This window comes from Myotis nattereri (genome assembly GCF_964212035.1).
Source record: "Myotis nattereri genome assembly, chromosome: 10".
NCBI lineage: Eukaryota > Metazoa > Chordata > Mammalia > Chiroptera > Vespertilionidae > Myotis > Myotis nattereri.
The window spans coordinates 1,140,805-1,162,852 of NC_138085.1; the positions used below are offsets into that span (position 1 = coordinate 1,140,805).

The 22,048-nt window shown below is 55.5% G+C and overlaps 1 protein-coding gene across 1 annotated transcript in view; it reads right to left on the reverse strand.

Moving 5' to 3' along the window:
- TBC1D8 (TBC1 domain family member 8) overlaps positions 1-22,048 on the reverse strand; it is a 108,021-nt gene that overhangs the window by 38,327 nt on the left and 47,646 nt on the right. Inside the window, exons 3-5 of the mRNA XM_081101626.1 lie at positions 8,871-8,989; positions 5,739-5,967; positions 920-1,160 (exon numbers count right to left, since the gene is read on the reverse strand). Of these exons, the coding sequence (XP_080957752.1) occupies positions 920-1,160; positions 5,739-5,967; positions 8,871-8,989 (589 nt within the window). The remainder of the gene's footprint in view (positions 1-919; positions 1,161-5,738; positions 5,968-8,870; positions 8,990-22,048) is intronic.

Consider the following 22,048-nt stretch of genomic DNA (forward strand, 5'->3'; position numbering starts at 1 on the left):
CTGTTCTCTGAGGCAGTGTGAGCTTGGAGGGCGGGCCTGGGGAGGCCGAGGCCACGCGTCCCTGTGAGCCAGCCCCTTGCTCACTGCTGTGTGCATGCTTTTTCTCTTAAAAAAAAAGAAAACTAAAAAAGGGAAGTAGATAGTGCTGACATATAGCTCATGGTTAGGCTGCGGGGAGCAGGTCCCCAGGCTACCTCTTGCAGCACAGGGTGAGGGGGCTCAGTCGAGCGGGACTTTCGGGCTGGGATGGGGCCCAGCAAGGAGCCGGTCGGCGGCGAGGAGACGCGGGGTCACAGAGCTCACGTGGCAGCGGAGCATCGTGCAGGAGGCTCAGGCGCTCGCCGGGAGTGGGGCGGCGTGCCAGAGGAAGAGCCACGGAAACACCTTCACTGGAGCCCATTCCCACACCTGCTGACTTGAGACGCGGAGCTTCTTGAAGGGGACAAATACCTCAAGCTCCCTGACGAGTATCAATGTGGGGCAACGATTCCGAGAGTGTAGACACTTAGTAAGCACATTTCTAATAAGTTGGTGTGAACGTAACCCAGCTGTCCTGAAAACGTTTTCTACAAAGTAATGTAATATAAAAATATAAATTTTCTTAATGTTCATTAATAAAGCCCAATGCTGAATAGCATTCTAGCTTGAGGCTACTGTATTACATTTTCTGGAAGTATATTTTTATGAAAATCAATTTTGAAATAACATCTGAAAAAAGGAATTGAACCCAGAAATCAAAGTCTGTGGCATAAAGGAGATGAATAATAATTGCTACCAATGGCTGCATCTCTGTCATGATTAACAACACAGCAGTGGGTTCTGCTAGGAGGGAAAGTTAAGGCTCGTACAGCTCAGGCCAGGCAGGCGGGGCAACGTGGCGGCTGGCAGCAGGTCCCGGAGGGCCTGGCCGGGGGCTCACCTCTTGGTGATCTGGCTTGGCTCCTGCAGTGGGGGGTCCAGGTCAAAGCCCTCATTGTCCAGCAGCCTGCGCAGCGTCACGTCGGCCAGCTGCTCCATGACCTGCAGCGCCCCCTCCAGGTCCAGGAACATGGAGAAGTCCCGCTCCTTGCTGGGCGTGCTGACGCGGATGGTGGCCGTCAGGAAGGCGTTGGACGTTTTCTCTAACTTCTGGATGTCAACCCACGGGATCACAAGTTTAACTAGAAGAAAAAAGAGCAGAACATATTTTACCCCAAAACACACTCTGACACTGAGACACAAATGCCTCTGAACCAGCAGGAAAGGGCCAGCCCGGAACGCTGCTGCGGCTGCCGGGACCGCTCGTGCCGGTGGCGCGCGTTGGGCGTAAGGGGAACTTCCCAAGTTGCTGCCACGCATACTGCAAGGAACACATTCTGAAACAGCAGTGAGCACTCTCTCAAGCATATTTCAACTTCAGTTTTTGCAAAAGTTGCAGAAATTTTTCAATCCACATAAATGCTGGTTTCAAGCCATTGCATGAGCTATAGCAGGGGTGGGCAACCTTTTTGTGAGTGGGTGCCAACACCAGCAAGATCTCTGACTCAAAATTCTTCTGTGTACCAACCCTAATTTTTTGAGATCATGTTACGCCTACTCGATATCTCTTAAGGTGTATGTATGTGAAGAACCTTGAAGAAATAATAAAATTCATTCGAGCGACAAAAACACAGTATATGATGATGAAAAATACATTTATTTTTTAATGTATATATGTTATGTAAAATTATTTATCTAACATGCACCTACACTGAATTTATCGGAAAAATAAAAAAGTCGATATTAAGAAAAAAATTGTAAATGGAAGATTATAAGAGAGAGTTTCGCGTGCCAACAAAAGTTACTGGTGTGTCATGTTTGGCACGCGTGCCAGGGGTTGTCCACCCCTGAGCGCACAGGGGTTCTTCTGAGCTCGGTGAGGAAAATGGGCTGAGCTCCGACTGTGCCAACGACAGTGTGACAGCCTTCGAAGACAGGGCACAGCCGTGTCCACGGAGCCTTACACAGCGATGCAGAGCTCAGTCCACTTCAGAGCAAGTGTCCATCTCGGAAGTGTGTCCGCGTGGAGCCAGGCGAGCGTGCTGCAGAGCACGGGGGACACACAGGTCACAAATGAAAGTCACAAATGTCACCAAATATGGGCAACCCTTTATTTCCTCCAAATTTTATCATCTTAACAAAATTAGGTTTAGTGACCATGACTGGCCAGTGTTGGAAAATAACTCATTTTCCTTTTCAAATAAAGAGGGGGATTAAGTGTTTTCCTTTCTACCAGTTCTTTCCTTTTACTTTGCAATAATGCCTTCCATGCATTAATAATTTTAAAAGGCCACATTTCCACATTAGGCTAGAGCCGCGAATTCAACCTTTTCATGTCATGGCGCACAAACTAATTACCAAAATTCTGTGGCCTACCCAAAACTATAGGATAATTTTTGCCGATCTGACCAAAAAACTAGGTATAATTCTGATTCATTCCCACTGATCAGCTATTGTGTTGGCTGTTTTCATTTTATTTTTTAGAATCTAAGGGAGCAGGGGGCAGTGCCCCGATGAAATGCTGGGTAGCGCGTGCTTCAGGAATGCTGCGGCTGCGGGGGAGCATCGCTGGGGAGGAGGGCTCTTCAGCTACTTCTTCCCAGTTGCTTTCACATAAGGTCTTTCCCTCCCTCCCCCCTCCCTCCCTCCCCCCTCCCTCCCTCTCCCCCCATCTCCCTCCCTCTCTCTCCATCTACACCATCAACGCCCCCTCACTGCCTGCTGCTTGTGAAAAGCCCTGCCTTGCAGGAGCTCATTCAACAGGGAAACTGAGGTGCAAGCAGATAAGGCACCAGGCACTGGGCAGGACCGGCACATAATCGCAGCCGGGGTTCCAGTGACCAGGGGGCCAGGGAAGGTCCCTGGAGGCGATTAAGTCGGAACTGAGTCTTGAAGGATGAGCAGGAGTTTCCACATGGACATGAGAGTGGGAAGCAGGTCAGAACACACCCCGGGGGGAGGTTGTGGGGAGCGGCGGCTGTGCAAACAGGGGCATGGACTGGGAGGCTTTGCTCTGCCAGGCTGTCGGGGTTTTTGTTTGGGGATATTTTAACATCACTCGCTGGCCACACACAATTATCTACTTAAACATTAGCTGCTCTGTTTGGTCGAACATTTAATTAACTCACCCCAGCGCCTTGGCAGGGCCGGCCCACATGAATTCTCAGGCCTCACATGGCCCCTCGGCCGGACCCCAGCCCTGGACCAGAGCATTAGCACGGAGGCCGCAGTGCGGGGCGCCCTCCCGCCCTCGGGTTCAATTTGAAGCATAAACCAAACGCAGGAATAAAAAGGAAGCATTTCTGGGTGCAGTTATGTATACACACAGCATCATACCACCTGCATAGCACATGGAGCCATATTTGGTTCCCAAAGAAGTTTCAATGAGAATAACTCTTTAAAATTCAATATACAACTGGCGTTTGTGGCGCCGTGGGCTCCAGGCCCTGGAGGAGACATGAGCAGAGCCGCTCCTGAAACCGCAGCCAGGGCAGAGGCTGCCCGACCTGCCGACCTCAGGGCCGAGCTTCTGAATGGCCCGGGGCTGCGGGCAGCAGCGTGTTCGCCTCCGTGAGCACCACGGGGCCGTTGGGGACAGGGGCCGGCGGAGACAGGGGTCTGCGGGGACAGGGGCCGGCGGAGACAGGGGTCTGCGGGGACAGGGGCCGGCGGAGACAGGGGTCTGCGGGGACAGGGGCCGGCGGGGACGGGGGCCGGGGGCCGGGGAGACAGGGGTCTGCGGGGACAGGGGTCTGCGGGGACAGGGGCCGGCGGGGACAGGGGCCGGGGGGGAAAGGGGTCTGCGGGGACAGGGGCCGGGGGGGACAGGGGTCTGCGGGGACAGGGGCCGGGGGGGACAGGGGCCGGCGGGGATGGGGGCTGGGGAGACAGGGGTCTGCAGGGACAGGGGTCTGCGGGGACAGGGGCCGGCGGGGAAAGGGGCCGGGGGGGAAAGGGGTCTGCGGGGACAGGGGCCGGGGGGGACAGGGGCCGGCGGGGACGGGGGCTGGGGAGACAGGGGTCTGCGGGGACAGGGGTCTGGGGGGGACAGGGGCCGGCGGGGAAAGGGGCCGGGGGGGAAAGGGGTCTGCGGGGACAGGGGCCGGCGGGGACAGGGGCCGGGGGGGGACAGGGGCCGGCGGGGACGGGGGCTGGGGAGACAGGGGTCTGCGGGGACAGGGGTCTGGGGGGGACAGGGGCCGGCGGGGAAAGGGGCCGGGGGGGAAAGGGGTCTGCGGGGACAGGGGCCGGGGGGGACAGGGGTCTGCGGGGACAGGGGCCGGGGGGGACAGGGGCCTGCGGGGACGGGGGCTGGGGAGACAGGGGTCTGCGGGGACAGGGGCCGGCGGGGACGGGGGCTGGGGAGACAGGGGTCTGCGGGGACAGGGGCCGGCGGGGAAAGGGGCCGGGGGGGAAAGGGGTCTGCGGGGACAGGGGCCGGGGGGGACAGGGGTCTGCGGGGACAGGGGCCGGCGGGGACAGGGGTCTGCGGGGACAGGGGCCGGCAGGGACAGGGGCCGGGGGGGACAGGGGCCGGCGGGGATGGGGGCCGGGGGCCGGGGAGACAGGGTTCTGTGGGGACAGGGGTCTGCGGGGACAGGGGCCGGCGGGGACAGGGGCCGGCGGGGACAGGGGCCGGGGGGACAGGGGCCGGCGGGGATGGGGGCCGGCAGGGACAGGAGCCGGCGGGGACAGGGGCCGGGGGGCCAGAGGCCGGCGGTGACAGGTGCCGGGGGGCCAGGCGCCGGGGGGACAGGGGCCTGTGGGGACAGGGGCCGGCGGGGACAGGGGCCGGGGGTCAGGGGTCTGCGGGGACAGGGGTCTGCGGGGACAGGGGCCAGCGGGGACAGGGGCCGGGGGGGACAGGGGCCGGGGGGATAGGGGCTGACGGGACAGGGGCCGGTGGGGACAGGGGCCGGGGGGACGGGGGCCGGGGGAACGGGGGCCGGCGGGGATGGGGGCTGGCGGGGACGGGGGCCGGCGGGGACGGGGGCCGGGGGCCCAGGGGCCGGGGGGCCAGAGGCCGGCGTGGACAGGGGCCGGGGCGACAGGGGCCGGGGAGCCAGGGGCCGGGGGGACAGGGGCCTGCAGGGACAGGGGCCGGTGAGGACAGGGGCCGGCGGGGACAGGGGCCGGGGGGACAGGGGCCGGCGGGGACAGGGGCCGGAGGGACAGGGGCCGGGGGTCAGGGGTCTGCGGGGACAGGGGTCTGCGGGGACAGGGGCCGGCGGGGACAGGGGCCGGGGGGACAGGGGCCGGGGGTCAGGGGTCTGCGGGGACAGGGGTCTGCGGGGACAGGGGCCGGCGGGGACAGGGGCCGGGGGGACAGGGGCCGGCGGGGACAGGGGTCTGCGGGGACAGGGGCCGGCGTGGACAGGGGCCGGGGGGACAGGGGCCGGTGGGGACAGGTGCCGGGGGACAGGGGCTGGGGGGACAGGGGCCGGCGGGGACAGGGGCCGGCGGGGACAGCTGCGTGCAAAGCCAACCCCCTCGAGGCCCCGTGAGCTGAGCCCCAAGGCAGGAGAGCACATGGCGCTCCTGAAGTCGAATCCCTTCCTGGTGACATCATTAAGTAGGAAATGTCATTAAATATTTTTCGCAGAAGTTACTTGAAAATTAATCAACTCTTACTGTTATCATCTCAACTACTGACTGAAGTGTGCTGTGTCGGACGCCTCGTTAATGACTCACTGGGGCCCAGCGCCCCGCCCGGCACTTACGCTCCTTGCCCAGGAAGCAGGAGTAGAAGCAGAGGTGGTGGGCGCTGAGGTAGAGCCAGCCCTGGCGGGGCACCCGGCCCTTCCAGCAGCAGCACGAGTAGTAGGTGACGAGCTTCTCCGCCTCCGGGAGCTGGAACCTGGACTCAAACTTGACCAAGGCCTCTCGGAACTTCTCGGGCTCCTCCTCCTGCGCGGCCAGCCGGCTGCTGGTCTCCTCAGCGATCAGGGCCTGGCACAGAGACAACAGCCCTTTAAGGGCGAAGGGGGGCCGGTGGGAGGAGCCCTCCTGCTCAGCCACACGCACCAGGACGGAGAGGCGCTCACCAGACTGTCCCCCAGAAGCACAGCCACGCGGAGGCCCAGCTGGCGGACACCTAAGCGCAGGGGTTCCTTGGCCACCCACCAGCCAGGAGGCTCCGCAAACCACTGACTGCGAGGCCCCAGCTCCCTACGGAAACGACTGCTTTACCCCCGGCCCCCCAGACACCCTCCCCCCCAGACACCCGCCCCTCCCCAGACACCCTCCCCCCAGACACCCGCCCCTCCCCCAGACACCCGCCCCTCCCCAGACACCCTCCCCCCAGACACCCGCCCCTCCCCAGACACCCGCCCCTCCCCCAGACACCCTCCCCAAAGACACCCGCCCCCCAGACACCCTCCCCCCAGACACCCTCCCCCCCAGACACCCGCCCCTCCCCAGACACCCTCCCCCCAGACACCCTCCCCCCCAGACACCCTTCCCCCCAGACACCCTCCCCTCCCCAGACACCCTCCCCCCCAGACACCCGCCCCTCCCCAGACACCCTCCCCCCCAGACACCCGCCCCTCCCCCCGATACCCTCCCCCCCGACACCCGCCCCTCCCCCAGACACCCTCCCCACCAGATACCCACCCCTCCCCCAGACACCCGCCCCTCCCCCAGACACCCCCCCCCAGACACCCTCCCCCCCGCCCCTCCCACAGACAGGCTGTGAGGACTCAGTGGTTGGCATGTGAGTTCCGTGCGCAGCAACACCAAAGAACCACCCAAGCTGGAGTTACCTTTAAACAAAAAAAAAGGAACAAATAGTCTTCCTCATTACGCTCAACAATGTTGCTATACAGCCAACAATGGCCCGCCTGGCTGGTCTGGCTCAGTGGATAGAGCGTCAGCCCATGGACTAAAGGGTCCTGGGTTTAATCCTGGTCAAGAGCACAAACTTCATTTATAGGCTCGATCCCTGGCCACGTGCAGCAGGCAGCCAATCGATGTGTCTCTCGGCGATGTTTCTCTCTGTCTATCCCTCTCCCTCCCACTCTCTAAGAAAAATAATCAATGGAAAAATAAAGCTAATGACTGCCTAACTGTGATACCTGGCACATTTCATAGGTACCCTATAGTCCTCCAAAGTAGAAAAGGAGCGTAATGCTGGGGTTTCCGTGGCTCCAAAGACTGCCCAGCGAGACAGAGCGGAGGCGTCCACACTGAGACGCCCTCACCTCCCACGGGTTCCCACCGGGATTTCCTGCCGACAGCCTGCCGCCCTCAACGCAGGCTCCTTCTCCTCTGCCCGTCCCCTCTACAAACACGCTGCTCTCTGTTAAGACGCTAACAAGCCCCAAGCTCTAGCCATCCCCGAGTTTCTCCCATGTACTGGCGTGACGCACGTTAACAAAATTTGCTTTTCTCTTGTTACTCTGACTTTTGTCAGCTGAATTTCTGGGGCCACAGCCTCAGAACCTAGATGGGCAGAGGACATTTCTCCTCCCTCAGAAACTCTCCTAAAGTCACAGGGCCAAAGCGAATCCCCCTCCAGCACTCAAGCAAAAAACCACCGCAACCCACGTCAGACCAAGGAAAGGGGGAAGCGTGAAGAATAAGCAGGAAACGGCGTTTCTGTAGCTAAGCCTCACTGCGCCCTGGCCCGGGGACCCAAGTACAGGCCACCGGGCCAAGCTGAGGTGCAGCCACAGCCAGGCACGCCCACCACGGCCCCTCACCTGCTCACCCAAAGGCCGGAGGCGAAGCCAAGAGGCCACCAGCCCACACAGCCGCCTCCTGGCTGGATTCAAGAGACCTCTGTTTCCTTCCTGACCCCACAAGTACCCCCAGCCCCCAAAGGAAAAGAACGCTTCTCTACTGTCCCTTTAAAATCACAATTTCACTTGACACCCTTCACTAACGCTGAGCGCTTAGTGTATAGGAAAGGGAGACTTTTGAAGAGAAAAACAACCCAGCAAAATCAATGGTCTGGAATGTTTTACCCTAAAGGAGGAACACTTACTACAGCTACTGTGTAGCTGTTTCATAAGAGTGGCATTGTGGCCCTGGCTGGTGTGGCTCAGTGGATAGAGCGTTGGCCTGCGGACTGAAGGGTCCTGGGTTTGATTCTGGTCAAGGGCCCATGCCCGGTTTGTGGGCTCAGTCCCCAGTAGGGAGCGTGCAGGAGGCAGCCGATCAATGTTCTTTCTCGTCACTGATGTTTCTATCTCCCTCTCCCTTCCTCTATGAAATCAATAAAAATATATACTTTTTAAAAAGAGTAAAATTTTGAATAAGAAACCATTTCTCTGCCTGGTTGGGTTATTAAAACAATGGCTACCAGCCATGTCACTGTGAGAGCAGTGATGTGAGGGGTGATTCCCAGGAGACAGCGAGAGAAACTCTCCGAAAGCCAGGCACTGCCCCATCCAGCTCTCTTGCCATCTCAAAACTTAATCGGCTTTACATCCATTCAATGTGCATATTTTCAGAATAAGAATCCACTTTTAGGAGGAAAGTGTGACGCCCAACAAAATAGTCACAAGATGTTGCAACTGCAAAAAAGTTGAGAATAATTAATTTTAAAACTCAAATAACATTGTTGTTCTGCAAAAACAAATATTACTTTTTTTTTCCCCTAAGACAAAAAAAATGGCCTGCACTTCTGTACAGGATAACAAAAACTTGGGTCTGAGAATGAGGCCTTTTTCACATTTTAGGTGTATTTTGCCAAACTGAACAGGTGACAAGAGGGACTCATTGCCTTTATGTGTGAGGCCAGGAGTTCAGTCACGGTGGAGAAAACGCAGACTAAGTTAAAAATGCTTGTGTTCAAATGGTCACAAGGAAGCATCAAGGAAGCTGGGAGGGGTGTCGGCACGGGCACCCACCTGCACCTTTCCTTTGACGAAGCTGGCGACGTCCTCCTTGCTGTCGAAGACGGGCAGGGTGTGCAGCAGGTTCTGCTCCAGCCAGTCCCAGTGCTGCTCCACCTCCTCCAGCGTCGCCCCTGGTGCAGCAGGAAAGACACGGGTTGAGAGACAAGAGCAAGTCCCAGAACGAGGATTCGTTTCCCAGATGACACGAATCTATGTTTATGGAATTTTCCCATCCTGGGTTCTCACATCCTGGACCAGCTGCCCAGGATGCGCCCCACTGGAGCCCGGTCTCCCCGCACGGGGACTTCGACACCTGTCCCGAGGCCACACCAGCCGGGTGACCCTGGGGCATGCTCTCTGGACGTCCTGCCTCCTTCATATGTGGCATTCCTACGGCCTCCACACAAATGACAAAAATATCCGAGATTACAGCGCTATTCCAGGGTTAGAGCCACGCAGCAGCGCAAACCTCACGCTCACAGGTTCCCCGTAAAAATGAGGCCTCAGGAGTGGCATCGGCCCGGCTGGGGGAGCGCCTACGAGAGGCATTGCCGCCTGCAGCAGGCCTGGCTGCACACGACTTCCAGGCTTACAGCATCTCCCTCAAAACACATAAAGAAGAGGCTTCAGCCCTGGCCGGCGGCTCAGGAGTTAGAGCAGCGGTTCTCAACCTGTGGGTCGCGACCCCTTTGGCGGGCAACGACCCTTTCACAGGGGTCGCCTAAGACCATCCTGCATATCAGATATTTACATTATAATTCATAACAGTAGCAACATTACAGTTATGAAGTAGCAACGAAAATAATTTTATGGTTGGGTCACAACATGAGGAACTGTATTTAAAGGGCCAGAAGGTTGAGAACCACTGAGTTAGAGCATTTCCAGTCAAGGGCACATACCTGGGTGCTGGTTCACTCCCTGCTCTAAGTGGGGGCACATGTGGGAGGCAACCAGTCAATGTTTCCCTCCCCCCTCACCCCTTCTATTTTCTTTCTAAAAAGCAATGGAAAAAAATATCCTCAGGTGAGGATTAACAACAAAAAAAGAGGCTTCATAATACATGTTAAAAGAAAAACATTGAAGTGTGTTAGTAAGTTAATTTCTTTCAAAGGCAGCAGCAACAACAAAACCATGCTATTTTTGAGGCATTAAGCAAGGCTGTTACCAAAAAGCTTAGCTGTGTTAGCTGTGTTGGCTGCGTTAGCTGTGTTGGATGTGTGAGTGTGTCAACTGTATTAGCTGTGTCGGCTGTGTTAGTTGTGTCAGCTGTGTGAGCGTGTCAGCTGTGTTAGCTGTGTCGGCTGTGTTAGTTGTGTTGGCTGTGTCAGCTGTGTTGGCTGTGTGAGCGTGTCAGCCATGTTAGTTGTGTCGGCTGTGTCAGCTGTGTTGGCTGTGTGAATGTGTCAGCCATGTTAGTTGTGTTGGCTGTGTGAATGTGTCAGCCATGTTAGTTGTGTCGGCTGTGTCAGCTGTGTTGGCTGTGTGAGCGTGTCAGCCATGTTACTTGTGTCAGCTGTGTCAGCTGTGTTGGCTGTGTGAGCGTGTCAGCCATGTTACTTGTGTCGGCTGTGTCAGCTGTGTTGGCTGAGTGAGCGTGTCAGCCATGTTAGCTGCGTCGGCTGTGTCAGCTGTGTTGGCTGTGTGAGCGTGTCAGCCATGTTAGTTGTGTCAGCTGTGTCAGCTGTGTTGGCTGTGTGAATGTGTCAGCCATGTTAGTTGTGTCGGCTGTGTCAGCTGTGTTGGCTGTGTGAATGTGTCAGCCATGTTAGTTGTGTTGGCTGTGTGAATGTGTCAGCCATGTTAGTTGTGTCGGCTGTGTCAGCTGTGTTGGCTGTGTGAACGTGTCAGCCATGTTACTTGTGTCAGCTGTGTCAGCTGTGTTGGCTGTGTGAGCGTGTCAGCCATGTTACTTGTGTCGGCTGTGTCAGCTGTGTTGGCTGAGTGAGCGTGTCAGCCATGTTAGCTGCGTCGGCTGTGTCAGCTGTGTTGGCTGTGTGAGCGTGTCAGCCATGTTAGTTGTGTCGGCTGTGTCAGCTGTGTTGGCTGTGTGAGCGTGTCAGCCATGTTAGTTGTGTCGGCTGTGTCAGCTGTGTTGGCTGTGTGAGCGTGTCAGCCATGTTAGTTGTGTCAGCTGTGTCAGCTGTGTTGGCTGTGTGAATGTGTCAGCCATGTTAGTTGTGTCGGCTGTGTTGGCTGAGTGAGCGTGTCAGCCATGTTAGTTGTGTCGGCTGTATTAGCTGTGTTGGCTGTGTGAGCGTGTCAGCCATGTTACTTGTGTCGGCTGTGTCAGCTGTGTTGGCTGTGTGAGCGTGTCAGCCATGTTAGTTGTGTCAGCTGTGTCAGCTGTGTTGGCTGTGTGAGCGTGTCAGCCATGTTAGTTGCGTCAGCTGTGTCAGCTGTGTTGGCTGTGTGAGCGTGTCAGCCATGTTAGTTGTGTCGGCTGTATTAGCTGTGTTGGCTGTGTGAATGTGTCAGCCATGTTAGTTGTGTCGGCTGTGTCAGCTGTGTTGGCTGTGTGAGCGTGTCAGCCATGTTAGTTGTGTCGGCTGTGTCAGCTGTGTTGGCTGTGTGAGCGTGTCAGCCATGTTAGTTGTGTCAGCTGTGTCAGCTGTGTTGGCTGTGTGAATGTGTCAGCCATGTTAGTTGTGTCGGCTGTGTTGGCTGAGTGAGCGTGTCAGCCATGTTAGTTGTGTCGGCTGTATTAGCTGTGTTGGCTGTGTGAGCGTGTCAGCCATGTTACTTGTGTCGGCTGTGTCAGCTGTGTTGGCTGTGTGAGCGTGTCAGCCATGTTACTTGTGTCAGCTGTGTCAGCTGTGTTGGCTGTGTGAGCGTGTCAGCCATGTTAGTTGCGTCAGCTGTGTCAGCTGTGTTGGCTGTGTGAGCGTGTCAGCCATGTTAGTTGTGTCGGCTGTGTCAGCTGCGTTGGCTGTGTGAGCGTGTCAGCCATGTTAGTTGCGTCGGCTGTGTCAGCTGTGTTGGCTGTGTGAGTGTGTCAGCCATGTTAGTTGTGTCGGCTGTGTTGGCTGTGTGAGCGTGTCAGCCATGTTAGTTGTGTCAGCTGTGTCAGCTGTATTGGCTGTGTGAGCGTGTCAGCCATGTTAGTTGTGTCAGCTGTGTCAGCTGTGTTGGCTGTGTGAATGTGTCAGCCATGTTAGTTGTGTCAGCTGTGTTGGCTGTGTGAGCGTGTCAGCCATGTTAGTTGTGTCAGCTGTGTTGGCTGTGTGAGCGTGTCAGCCATGTTAGTTGGGTCGGCTGTATTAGCTGTGTTGGCTGTGTGAGCGTGTCAGCCATGTTAGTTGTGTCAGCTGTGTTGGCTGAGTGAGCGTGTCAGCCATGTTAGTTGTGTCGGCTGTGTCAGCTGTGTTGGCTGTGTGAGCGTGCCAGCCATGTTAGTTGTGTCGGCTGTGTCAGCTGTGTTGGCTGAGTGAGCGTGTCAGCCATGTTAGTTGGGTCGGCTGTATTAGCTGTGTTGGCTGTGTGAGCGTGTCAGCCATGTTAGTTGTGTCAGCTGTGTCAGCTGTGTTGGCTGAGTGAGCGTGTCAGCCATGTTAGTTGGGTCGGCTGTGTCAGCTGTGTTGGCTGAGTGAGTGTGTCATTCATGTTAGTTGTGTCGGCTGTGTCAGCTGTGTTGGCTGAGTGAGCGTGTCAGCCAAGTTAGTTGTGTCGGCTGTATTAGCTGTGTTGGCTGTGTGAGCGTGTCAGACATGTTAGTTGGGTCGGCTGTATTAGTGTTGGCTGAGTGAGCGTGTCAGACATGTTAGTTCGGTCGGCTGTATTAGTGTTGGCTGTGTGAGCGTGTCAGCCATGTTAGTTGGGTCGGCTGTATTAGTGTTGGCTGAGTGAGCGTGTCAGTCATGTTAGTTGTGTCAGCTGTGTTGGCTGTGTGAGCGTGGCAGCCATGTTAGTTGTGTCAGCTGTGTCAGCTGTGTTGGCTGAGTGAGCGTGTCAGCCATGTTAGTTGTGTCAGCTGTGTCAGCTGTGTTGGCTGTGTGAGCGTGGCAGCCATGTTAGTTTTGTCAGCTGTGTTGGCTGAGCGTGTCAGCCATGTTAGTTGTGTCAGCTGTGTCAGCTGTGTTGGCTGTGTGAATGTGTCAGCCATGTTAGTTGTGTCGGCTGTGTCAGCTGTGTTGGCTGAGTGAGCGTGTCAGCCATGTTAGTTGTGTCGGCTGTGTCAGCTGTGTTGGCTGTGTGAGCGTGTCAGCCATGTTAGTTGTGTCGGCTGTGTCAGCTGTGTTGGCTGAGTGAGCGTGTCAGCCCTATTAGTTGCGTCGGCTGTGTCAGCTGTGTTTGCTGTGTGAGCGTGTCAGCCATGTTAGTTGTGTCAGCTGTGTCAGCTGTGTTGGCTGAGTGAGCGTGTCAGCCATGTTAGTTGTGTCAGCTGTGTCAGCTGTGTTGGCTGTGTAAGCGTGTCAGCCATGTTGGCTGTATTGGTTCAGTGTTAGAAATGAACCAACAAAGTGTCCCCACGGCTTACATCAGGCCCAGCTACACTGGGTAATGACCCCCCTGCCCTGGCGCTGACCATTGAGGAGACCATGACCCTGAAAGAACACACCTGGAAAGCTGCTGTTTGAGTGTGTCAGCCGTGTAAGCTGTGTCAGCCGTGTTAGCTGTGTGAGCGTGTCAGCCTTGTCAGACGTGTCAGCCGTGTAAGCTGTGTCAGCCGTGTTAGCTGTGTGAGCGTGTCAGCCTTGTCAGCCGTGTCAGCCGTGTTAGTTGGCTGTGTTGGCTGTGTGAACGTGTCAGCCGTGTTAGCTGTCTGTACTTCCTCTCAGGGAGTATCCTCGTCCTCGCCACTGGGCAGTGGGCACCTGGGCTGTGCCCGCAGCCAGTGAAGGCTGGCACAGAGCAGAGGCTCAGTGAAGTCCTGGGTGTGAAGAAGCTGGTGCTGGACAGGGGAGGCTCCTGGGCACCAGGAGCAGATACAGGCTGATGGCAGAGTCAGATTTCCAAAGTGGAAGCAGGAGACACTTTAGCCATGAAGGAGCGATGGCATCAGGCAAACCACAGCAGGAGGGAAGCCGTGGCAAGGGGCATGAGCCACAGGCCACGCCCCACTAACAGGCCACGCCCCACTAACACAGGCCATATGACACTAACATAGGCCACGCCCCACTAACAGCCAGGCCCTCACTCTAACACTGACCTTTCCCTCCCAGAGTACGAGTGCATGAGTGGACCTTACAACACCCGACTCATATAAAGGCCACAGAACTCACTGGGATGTGCGTTTGGGGCCAGGGAGGGCAAAGGACCTGCACCAGCACCGTCTGAGCGGGCAGTGTGGGAAAGAGTAAATAGGAAGGTAGGAATACGACAAGGAAAAATGAGTTTAAAACAACGGTTTTTTCTTGTATTCTCCCAAGGTTCAGGCACGGCACTGCCAAAACAATGTCCTTCAGTCACTACTAACGACAGGCTTCCGTCCGTCCTGGAGCCAGCCCGTGGCTGCCCGCACCTCTGCCCACAGGCCCGCGGGCACCTGGTCCGCTCTCAGCCGCGTGGGCTGCTTGAGGGCACACCAGGCAGAGGTCTCACAGCAGCTGTTGCTCACGGCTGAGTCCTGGAGCCTCAGACATGGTGGCAGGTTGGTTCCGGGGAGGACCTTCCCGGCTCACAGACGGCTGCTGCCTCACTGTCCACACCTGGCCGGGGCCGAGGGGCCTGGAGTCACCCTGCCTATGACCTCCTCTCATCCTAATGCCTCCCACAGTTCCCAGCTCCCAGGACCACCACGGGGGACAGGCCTTCAACGTGTGAATCCTTTGAGGGTCACAATTCAGTCCCTAACGACCGGTGACCCTACTCAGCTACCCAGCACCCGCCACCCTGTCTGGCTCTGAAAGGACAAGAAACTCAGGATCAGCCATCGGGGCTGTGGCCGCAGTGGATGGACGATGGACAGGTCGAGGTGCCTGGCGACAGGCAATCCATTGTAGGGACCTCCCTCCCCCCGTGACCTCCCTCCCCAGCAGGTCGCTAGTCCTGCGGTTTGGACCCCTGACCTTCCTCCCCAGAGGTAACATCTAGGCCTCAGATGTGGTTCACTCCAGGCCCAGAAGAGCAGCAGAACCAGACAAGTGTCCCCACGGCTGACTGGGCCCAGCTGCACTGGGTAATGACCCCCTGGCACTGACCAATCATGGAGACCATGACCCTGAAAGGACACGCCTGGGAAGCTGCTGACTGTTCTACTGAGATCTTCCCTGGGACCTCCCCTAAGGTCTCCACCCTGAAGCCCTAAGAAGGAGGACCCAGCGCCTCCCTCCAGGGAGCACCACTGTGCCTTTCTCCCCCACCTGGCGAGTGTAACCATTACCACCTTCCTCACTTCTAACCTCCAAGGGCCCTTCTCTGCCGCTGTAACTTGTTCCTCAGCCATTTCTTCTACCATCATTTCTTCCTCTTCTGTGACTTTCCAAATAAACGTTCTTACAGTTGGAGTCTTGGCTCGGGAGTCTCTCCCAGCAGAACCCAGAACCCAGGTACCGAGGTTGCTGAGCCCAGGTCCGGTCTGACCCCACCGGTCAGACACCTGGTGCCCTTCCCGCCCCAATCACAGCTCCAGGTGACTGGCTGTAACCCTCTGGCTCCTCCACCCTCCCATCGAGGAGGCCCTGTGGTGTCCGGAAACCGGGGCCCTCCAGACCCCCCATTCCTCTCCTAAAGGGAAAGAACATTTTGACACAAAATCAAACCAAACCGTTCTGGCCTGCACTGCATGAACCCATGAAACTTCCAAATGCTGCCTGACTGGCCCCGGCCCCGGCCCCAGGCTCCCAGGCTCCCAGGCTCCCAGGCTCGGGGCGGATGGGGCGCGCAGGGCCTGCTGCCCACCGCCCGCCGGCACCTCCTTGCTGGGTCAGTGTCCTCACACAGCAACCGCAGCGCCAGTCACAGACACAACAGACGCCCGACCCCTGGCAGGTCGGGCACGGCGTCTGCAGCAGGCAAAGCACGCCACGACCTCCAGAGCCCCTGGGCTGGGCTGGGCCGACAGACCTGCCCGGGCCTCGCTCTCTCCTCGCTTCCAGGCCTCTTTCTGGATCTTCATCCTTCATTGCCTGTGATAACACAGCCCTCGGCTCAGGAGCTTCTGTAAAGCGAGCAGTCAGTGGGAGAGGAGAGCGCACTGGTCCTCAGTGAGCTGCTCCATGCGTCACGCACTTCCTGTTCCACGACGAAGAGCTGAAGGGTCAGGAAGGAGGGAGAGGGCGAGGACTCCCCGGGGCCCTTCTATTGCAGCCGTCCCATCAATGCGCGATGCGCCTGAGAGAGGAGACGGAGGCCGATGCGTCTCCACGGTCACATATGAATGAAAGGTCCCCCGCTCAACCCTGAAGGGCCCTGCAGCCCCCGATAAGCTGGGTCTCATCACTACGGAGCATCTGCAGAGGCCACAGGGCCGGCACCGCCGACGGCTTGACTCGAGTGCTTGCCGGCCTTGTGCTTGACTCGGCCTTGTGCTTGCCGGCCGAGCCCCTCAGCCATGTCCCTGGACAGGAAGCAGGTTCCTTCATCTCAGCTGATAACCAGACACCATGACCACATCACAGTATGTCATACGAATGAAGACAGCCATCACAAAATTAAACCATTATTCTTTAAAAAATTCTTCTACGGCCCTGGCTGGTGGCTCATTCAATGCCATGGGAATGTACCCAGTTATTAATAACTGTAAAGGAGCAAAGGGCAGGCCAATTGCAGGCCTGCCCGGGCAAGGCTGGGAGACACAGGGAAGGCACCTGTCGGTCAGTCACACCTGGGAACAGGTCACTGGCCAGAGCAGGGGTGGCCACTGCAAGGGCGGGAGGACTGAGATCCGCCACCTCCTAAATGAAGGCGCTCCCTCGCTGTGCTCCCGGGACTCTGGTAGCAGGGGGTGCACGCCCTGGGCGCCCTCACCTGCCATGTGCCCATGGCCGTGTGGACCTACCCTGGGCCGATGGACTGCAGCTCGCCTGATGCCGACTGGCCCCGCTGCACGTGGGGCAGAAACTGGACTCTGGCTTTGCTCCCAGCTCTGCCGACTCCCAGCTGCACCTCTTGCAGGACTGGGATGAAGGGAGGTGGGGCTGAGGGAACCCGGATATAATCCCACACAAATAACATTCACTCGCCTTCCCAGGGGCCTCTGGGAATGCTTATTCCAGCAGTTCCCCAGGAGCCCCCACCAGCAGCAGAGGAGACCACCCACGCGTTTCTCGGATCACAAGTTGTTTGGAGCATCATTCCGTACCCCAGAAAGGTTGTGGGTTCAACTCCCAGTCAGAGCACATACCTAGGTGACCAGTGCAATCCCCGGTCAGGGGCGTATGGGAGGCAGCCAATGGATGTTTCTCACTCACATCCATGTTTTTCCCTCTCTCTCTCTCTCCCTCCTCTCTCTAAAGTCAATAAAAACATATCTTGGGGTGAGGACTAAAAGAACAACTTCTTCTACCTGCTGGGGAAGAGCTTATGACAGGAAAAGATAATTCTAAACGACACCTTGAGAAAGAGAATAACTGCACCCAGAGGCCACCACTGAGCACAGCGTGACGGTCCCCCCCCCCCCCCCGGGCCTGAGGTGACGCACCGGACGCCTCCCCAGCAAGGACGGCGTGTGAGGAAACTTTTCCACTGCACCGTCCTCCATTTCCTACCAAAGCTGCCAAATGGCAGGGAAATGTTCCAAACTATCATTTCCTCTGCAGGGAAGTCTCATGACTGGCTTCAAAATGCCATAAATCAGGGACGGAGCCTTTCCGCGTGTGACGACGCTGGGAGCTTGTTCTCCAACTATGCGAAGGGGCCCCTCAGAAACCAGCTTTTAGAACATGACACAGAGGAGAAAGCACGTGCACACCCTCATGAGGGTGACCCTGCCCTGTGAACTACACCTCGGACTTCTGCGCACATGAATACACCTGTTTGTGGGTCGTGGTCAAAGCCAAGTCATGGGCAACGTGGCGGGAAATGGGAGAGAGAAGAGAAGAAAGTGAGAATTTGTCATGCACTGAAGAGGCAGAATGAGAAAAAGGCTACAGATGAACTCAACACAATGGCAGCCCGCCCCACGCGCGACTTCCAAGACCAGGACGCTGCTGCAGGCCTGCCCCGCCCCACCTCCCCGAGGCCCAGGCCCGCCTGTCCTGCTGCAGCAGGCCGCCTGTCCCGCTGCAGCAGGCCGGTGGGTGGTGAGCAGGTTCTCCGGGTCACGGGGTGGAGCCCTGGCCCAGAAGGACTGGTGTCCTCATAAGGAGTGGCACACACACCAGGAGTGCGGGGGCACAGCCAGAGCTGGCTGCCCGGCCGGGCGAGGCCTCCACAGACACCCTCCCGCCTGCACCTGTGTCGTGTCCAGCCCCTGGGCTGTGAGGAAGCAGCTGCTGCTGCTGCCAGGTCTGTGGTGTTTCGTTTGGAGGCCACAGCTCTCTAAAATCAGCACTCACAGGAGTGCCTGGCTGACAACACGAGTCCAAATATTGAATTACACTTTGTTTTATTAAGACCCCTAATTTTGCAGAAAAAGAAAGTTCAGTGGATCTTAAACATTACCCATGTGGGAAGTAAAAAATCAGATTTATAACTAAAATACAGTATGAGAAACCTCAGCTAAGACCACAGAACAAACCACACTGGTAATTTCTAAATAAAGGACTCACAAAACCGTGCTCACAGGAAGAGCAGCCAGAGGCGCAGACCGGCCTGTGCAGCACGCGCCCCAGCGAGGTGCCCCTGCTCTCCGAGCCCGCCAGCATCCCCACTCAGCCTGGAGGACCCCAAGGCGGATGAGCCCCGGAGGCCTGGTTTTTCTGGTTCGTCTGTAATACACTCTGGAGACAGGCGGCGGGGCGAGGGGAGCGCGAGGGGAGACGACATCTGAGTTGCTTAGAAACTCACACAATATTTATTCTCTTTGCTTTTCCCAGAGGCACTTTCAGGAAATAAAACAAGCGTCGTGTTGACTACACCTACAGCTTCTGCACAAACACAGCCATAAATAACTTGATCCAAGCTTCACTTTCAAAAAGCAAGTCTCTGCATAATAAATGTCCACTTGAATGGAACACCTTCTCCAGCCACCGAGACCCTGGTTCACAAGCAAAGGGGCATCGCGTGCACCTCGCTCGGGTCTGCTCCAAACACCAACGGCCACTGTCTAATGCCTGGACTAGACGCCACACACACAAAGTGGCAAATTAAAGGTGTACTAGCCCTACTGGTGTGGCTCAGTGGGTAGAGCGCCAGCCTGTGGGCTGAAGGATCCGGGTTCGATTCCAGTCAAGGGCATGGGCCTCGGTTGCAGGCTTGATCCCCAGCCCTGGTCGGGGCTTGCATGGGAGGCAACCAATCAATGTGTCTCTCTCACATCAATGTTTCTCTCTCTCTGCCTTTCCCCCTCCCTTCCACTCTCTCTCTCTCTAAAAAAAAAATCAATTGGAAAATATCCTCAGGTGAGGATTAACAAAATTAATTAACTAATTAATTATAAAATATACCATGCATTCTAAAAAAAACAAAAATTAAAGTGTAACTGTCAAAGTACTGTCATTCCTAAATGCCACTCACCCCTCACTCAGTTACTCAGAGGCAGTTACAACAGGGAGAGGGTGGGACCAGGGCCCCACTTGCCTAAAGGAAACGTGTGCGTCTGAGCAGCATCCTCACAGGACCTGGCGGGCAGGGAGGGTCACACCCTCGACTTCCAGGGCTTTTGCTGTGTACATGTCTCACTGGATGGGTTAAGAAAGTAAATTTTAAACCTTTCTTTTTACATAATTTCCTTGCCATTTTGCCTTCAAATTAAAATGAGTCTTCCAAGTATTTAGAATAAGTGAAAAACAAATAAACTCAACCTCCTTAATACTGAAAGTGCAATCGATTTTCCATTTCTAATTGAAAGTCACTTAAATGTCCTTGTCTTGGTGCCTCTGGCAACACCTCTCAAAACAGAAGCAGGAGAGGAGCAAAGATGCAGAGATCGGTTTTCCTCCCAGAAGAAACACCGATCAATAGAAACAGAACCAGAAATAACACAGATAAATACCAATAGGCAAGGTCATAAAACAGCCACTATAAATACACTCCAATGTTCAAAAAGCAGAGGGCAGTTAAGCACGGTGAGAGACTGAACAGGAGGTATACAAAAAGACTCAGAGCTAGTGTGCAGGGGTAAAATCGGTGTCTGAAAGCAGACATATCCTGGATGGGATTAGAGGTAAATTAGACATTGCAGGGGAAAGGAGCAGAGAACCTGAGGATATGGCGATAAAAACTACCTACAGTGAAAAATAATTACCTACAGAGGAAAAAGAAGTAACAACCCCTAGCTGGTGTGGCTCAGTGCACAGAGCATTGGCCTGCGGGCTGAAGGGTCCTGCGTTCGATTCCAGTCAAGGGCACATACCCGGGTTGTGGGCTTGATCCCCAGTAGGGGGCGTGCAGGAAGCATCTGATCAATGATTCTCTCTCATCATTGATGTTTCTCTCTCTCTCTCCCTCTCCCTTCCTCTCTGAAATCAATAAAAACATTTTTTAAAAAAAGAATTAACAAGAGAAAGAACAGGGATTCAGTGAGTTTTGGAATAACAACCAGCCTAAAAGTGTGTAATTGGCTCTGGCTGGTGTGATTCAATGGTCAGAGCATCAGCCCATCCACCAAAGGGTGGCGGGTTCAATGCCCGGTCAAGAGTACGTACCTGGCCTCACTGGTTTGGCTCAGTGAAAAGACCCTTGGCCTGCGGACTGAAGGGTCCTGGGTTCGATTCTGGTCAAAAGCACATGCCTGGGTTTGGGCTTGGTCCCCAGTGTGGGGCATGCAGGAGGCAGCTGATCAATGATTCTCTCTCATCATTGATGTTTCTATCTCTCTCTCCCTCTCCCTTCCTCTCTGAAATCAATAAAAATATATTTAAAAAAAAAAAAAAGAGTATGTATCTGAGTTGCAGTTCGTTCCCCGTCCCCTAGTTGGGGTGCGTGTAGGAGGCAACCAGTTGACGTGTCTCTCTCACATAGATGTTTCTCTCTCTCTTCCCCCTCCTTCCTCCCTTCCTATCTCTCTGAAAAGCAATGGAAAAAATATCCTCAGGTGAGGATTAACAGCAGCAAAAAAAGTGTGTCCCGGGAAAAAAGGGAAAAAAGGAGGGTCAGATAACAGAAAGATATACACTGAGTGGCCAGATTATTATACCACACCATCAGTACTTCGTTGGGCCACCTTTTGCCTCCAATACTGTGGCGATTCTTCTTGGCATTGACTCCACGAGATGTTGAAAGGTGATGCAAAGAATCTGACACCATGCCCGATGAATAGCACTGTCCAGTTCTGTGAGATTTGATGGTTGTGGAACCAGCTGCCTGACGGCTCTTTTAACTTCGTCCCACAAATGCTCAATTGGATTGAGATCTGGTGATTGTGGGGGCCACCTAAGCAAGGTAAAGTCTCCCTCATGTTCTTGAAAGCACTCCTGCACAATACGAGCACCGTGGCATGGCGCATTGTCTTGTTGGAAGAAGCCATCTCCATTGGGATACGCCATCAACATGACAGGATGAACTTGATCAGCAACAATACTTAGGTATGTTGTGCTATTCAGACGTTGTTCCACACGAATTAAAGGGCCCAAATCATGCCAGGAAAACATGCCCAAGCCATAACACTGCCCCCACCAGCTTGAAGGGTTGTACTCATGCATGTGGGGTGCATGCTTTCATACTGTTTCCACCAAATTCTCACTCTGCCATCTGCATGAGGCAACTGGAAACGTGATTCATCGGACTACATGACTTTTTTCCAATGCTCAACTGTCCAATCCTTGTGTTCCTGTGTGAATTTGAGACGTTTTATCTTGGTAACTGCAGACAGCAAAGGTGTTCGAACAGGCCTTCAGCTTCCATATCCCATACGATGCAGTGTACGGCTAATTTGCCTACAAATGTCAGGTGGTCATAATAATCTGGCCACTCAGTGTATATACACACATATTTAAAGAAGTAAGAGCTGAAGCCTTTTTTCCAGTTTGATGAACACTATAAACACACAGATCTCAAACACCATGCAGAGAAAGCATAAAGAAAATCACAAACACATGTCCTAATCAAATTGGTAAAAACCAGTAACAAAGAAGAAAAAGACAGTATTTCCTGAGGAACAAACACTGACAGCAGATTTCTTATCAGAAACAATGCAAGCAACAAGACATGGA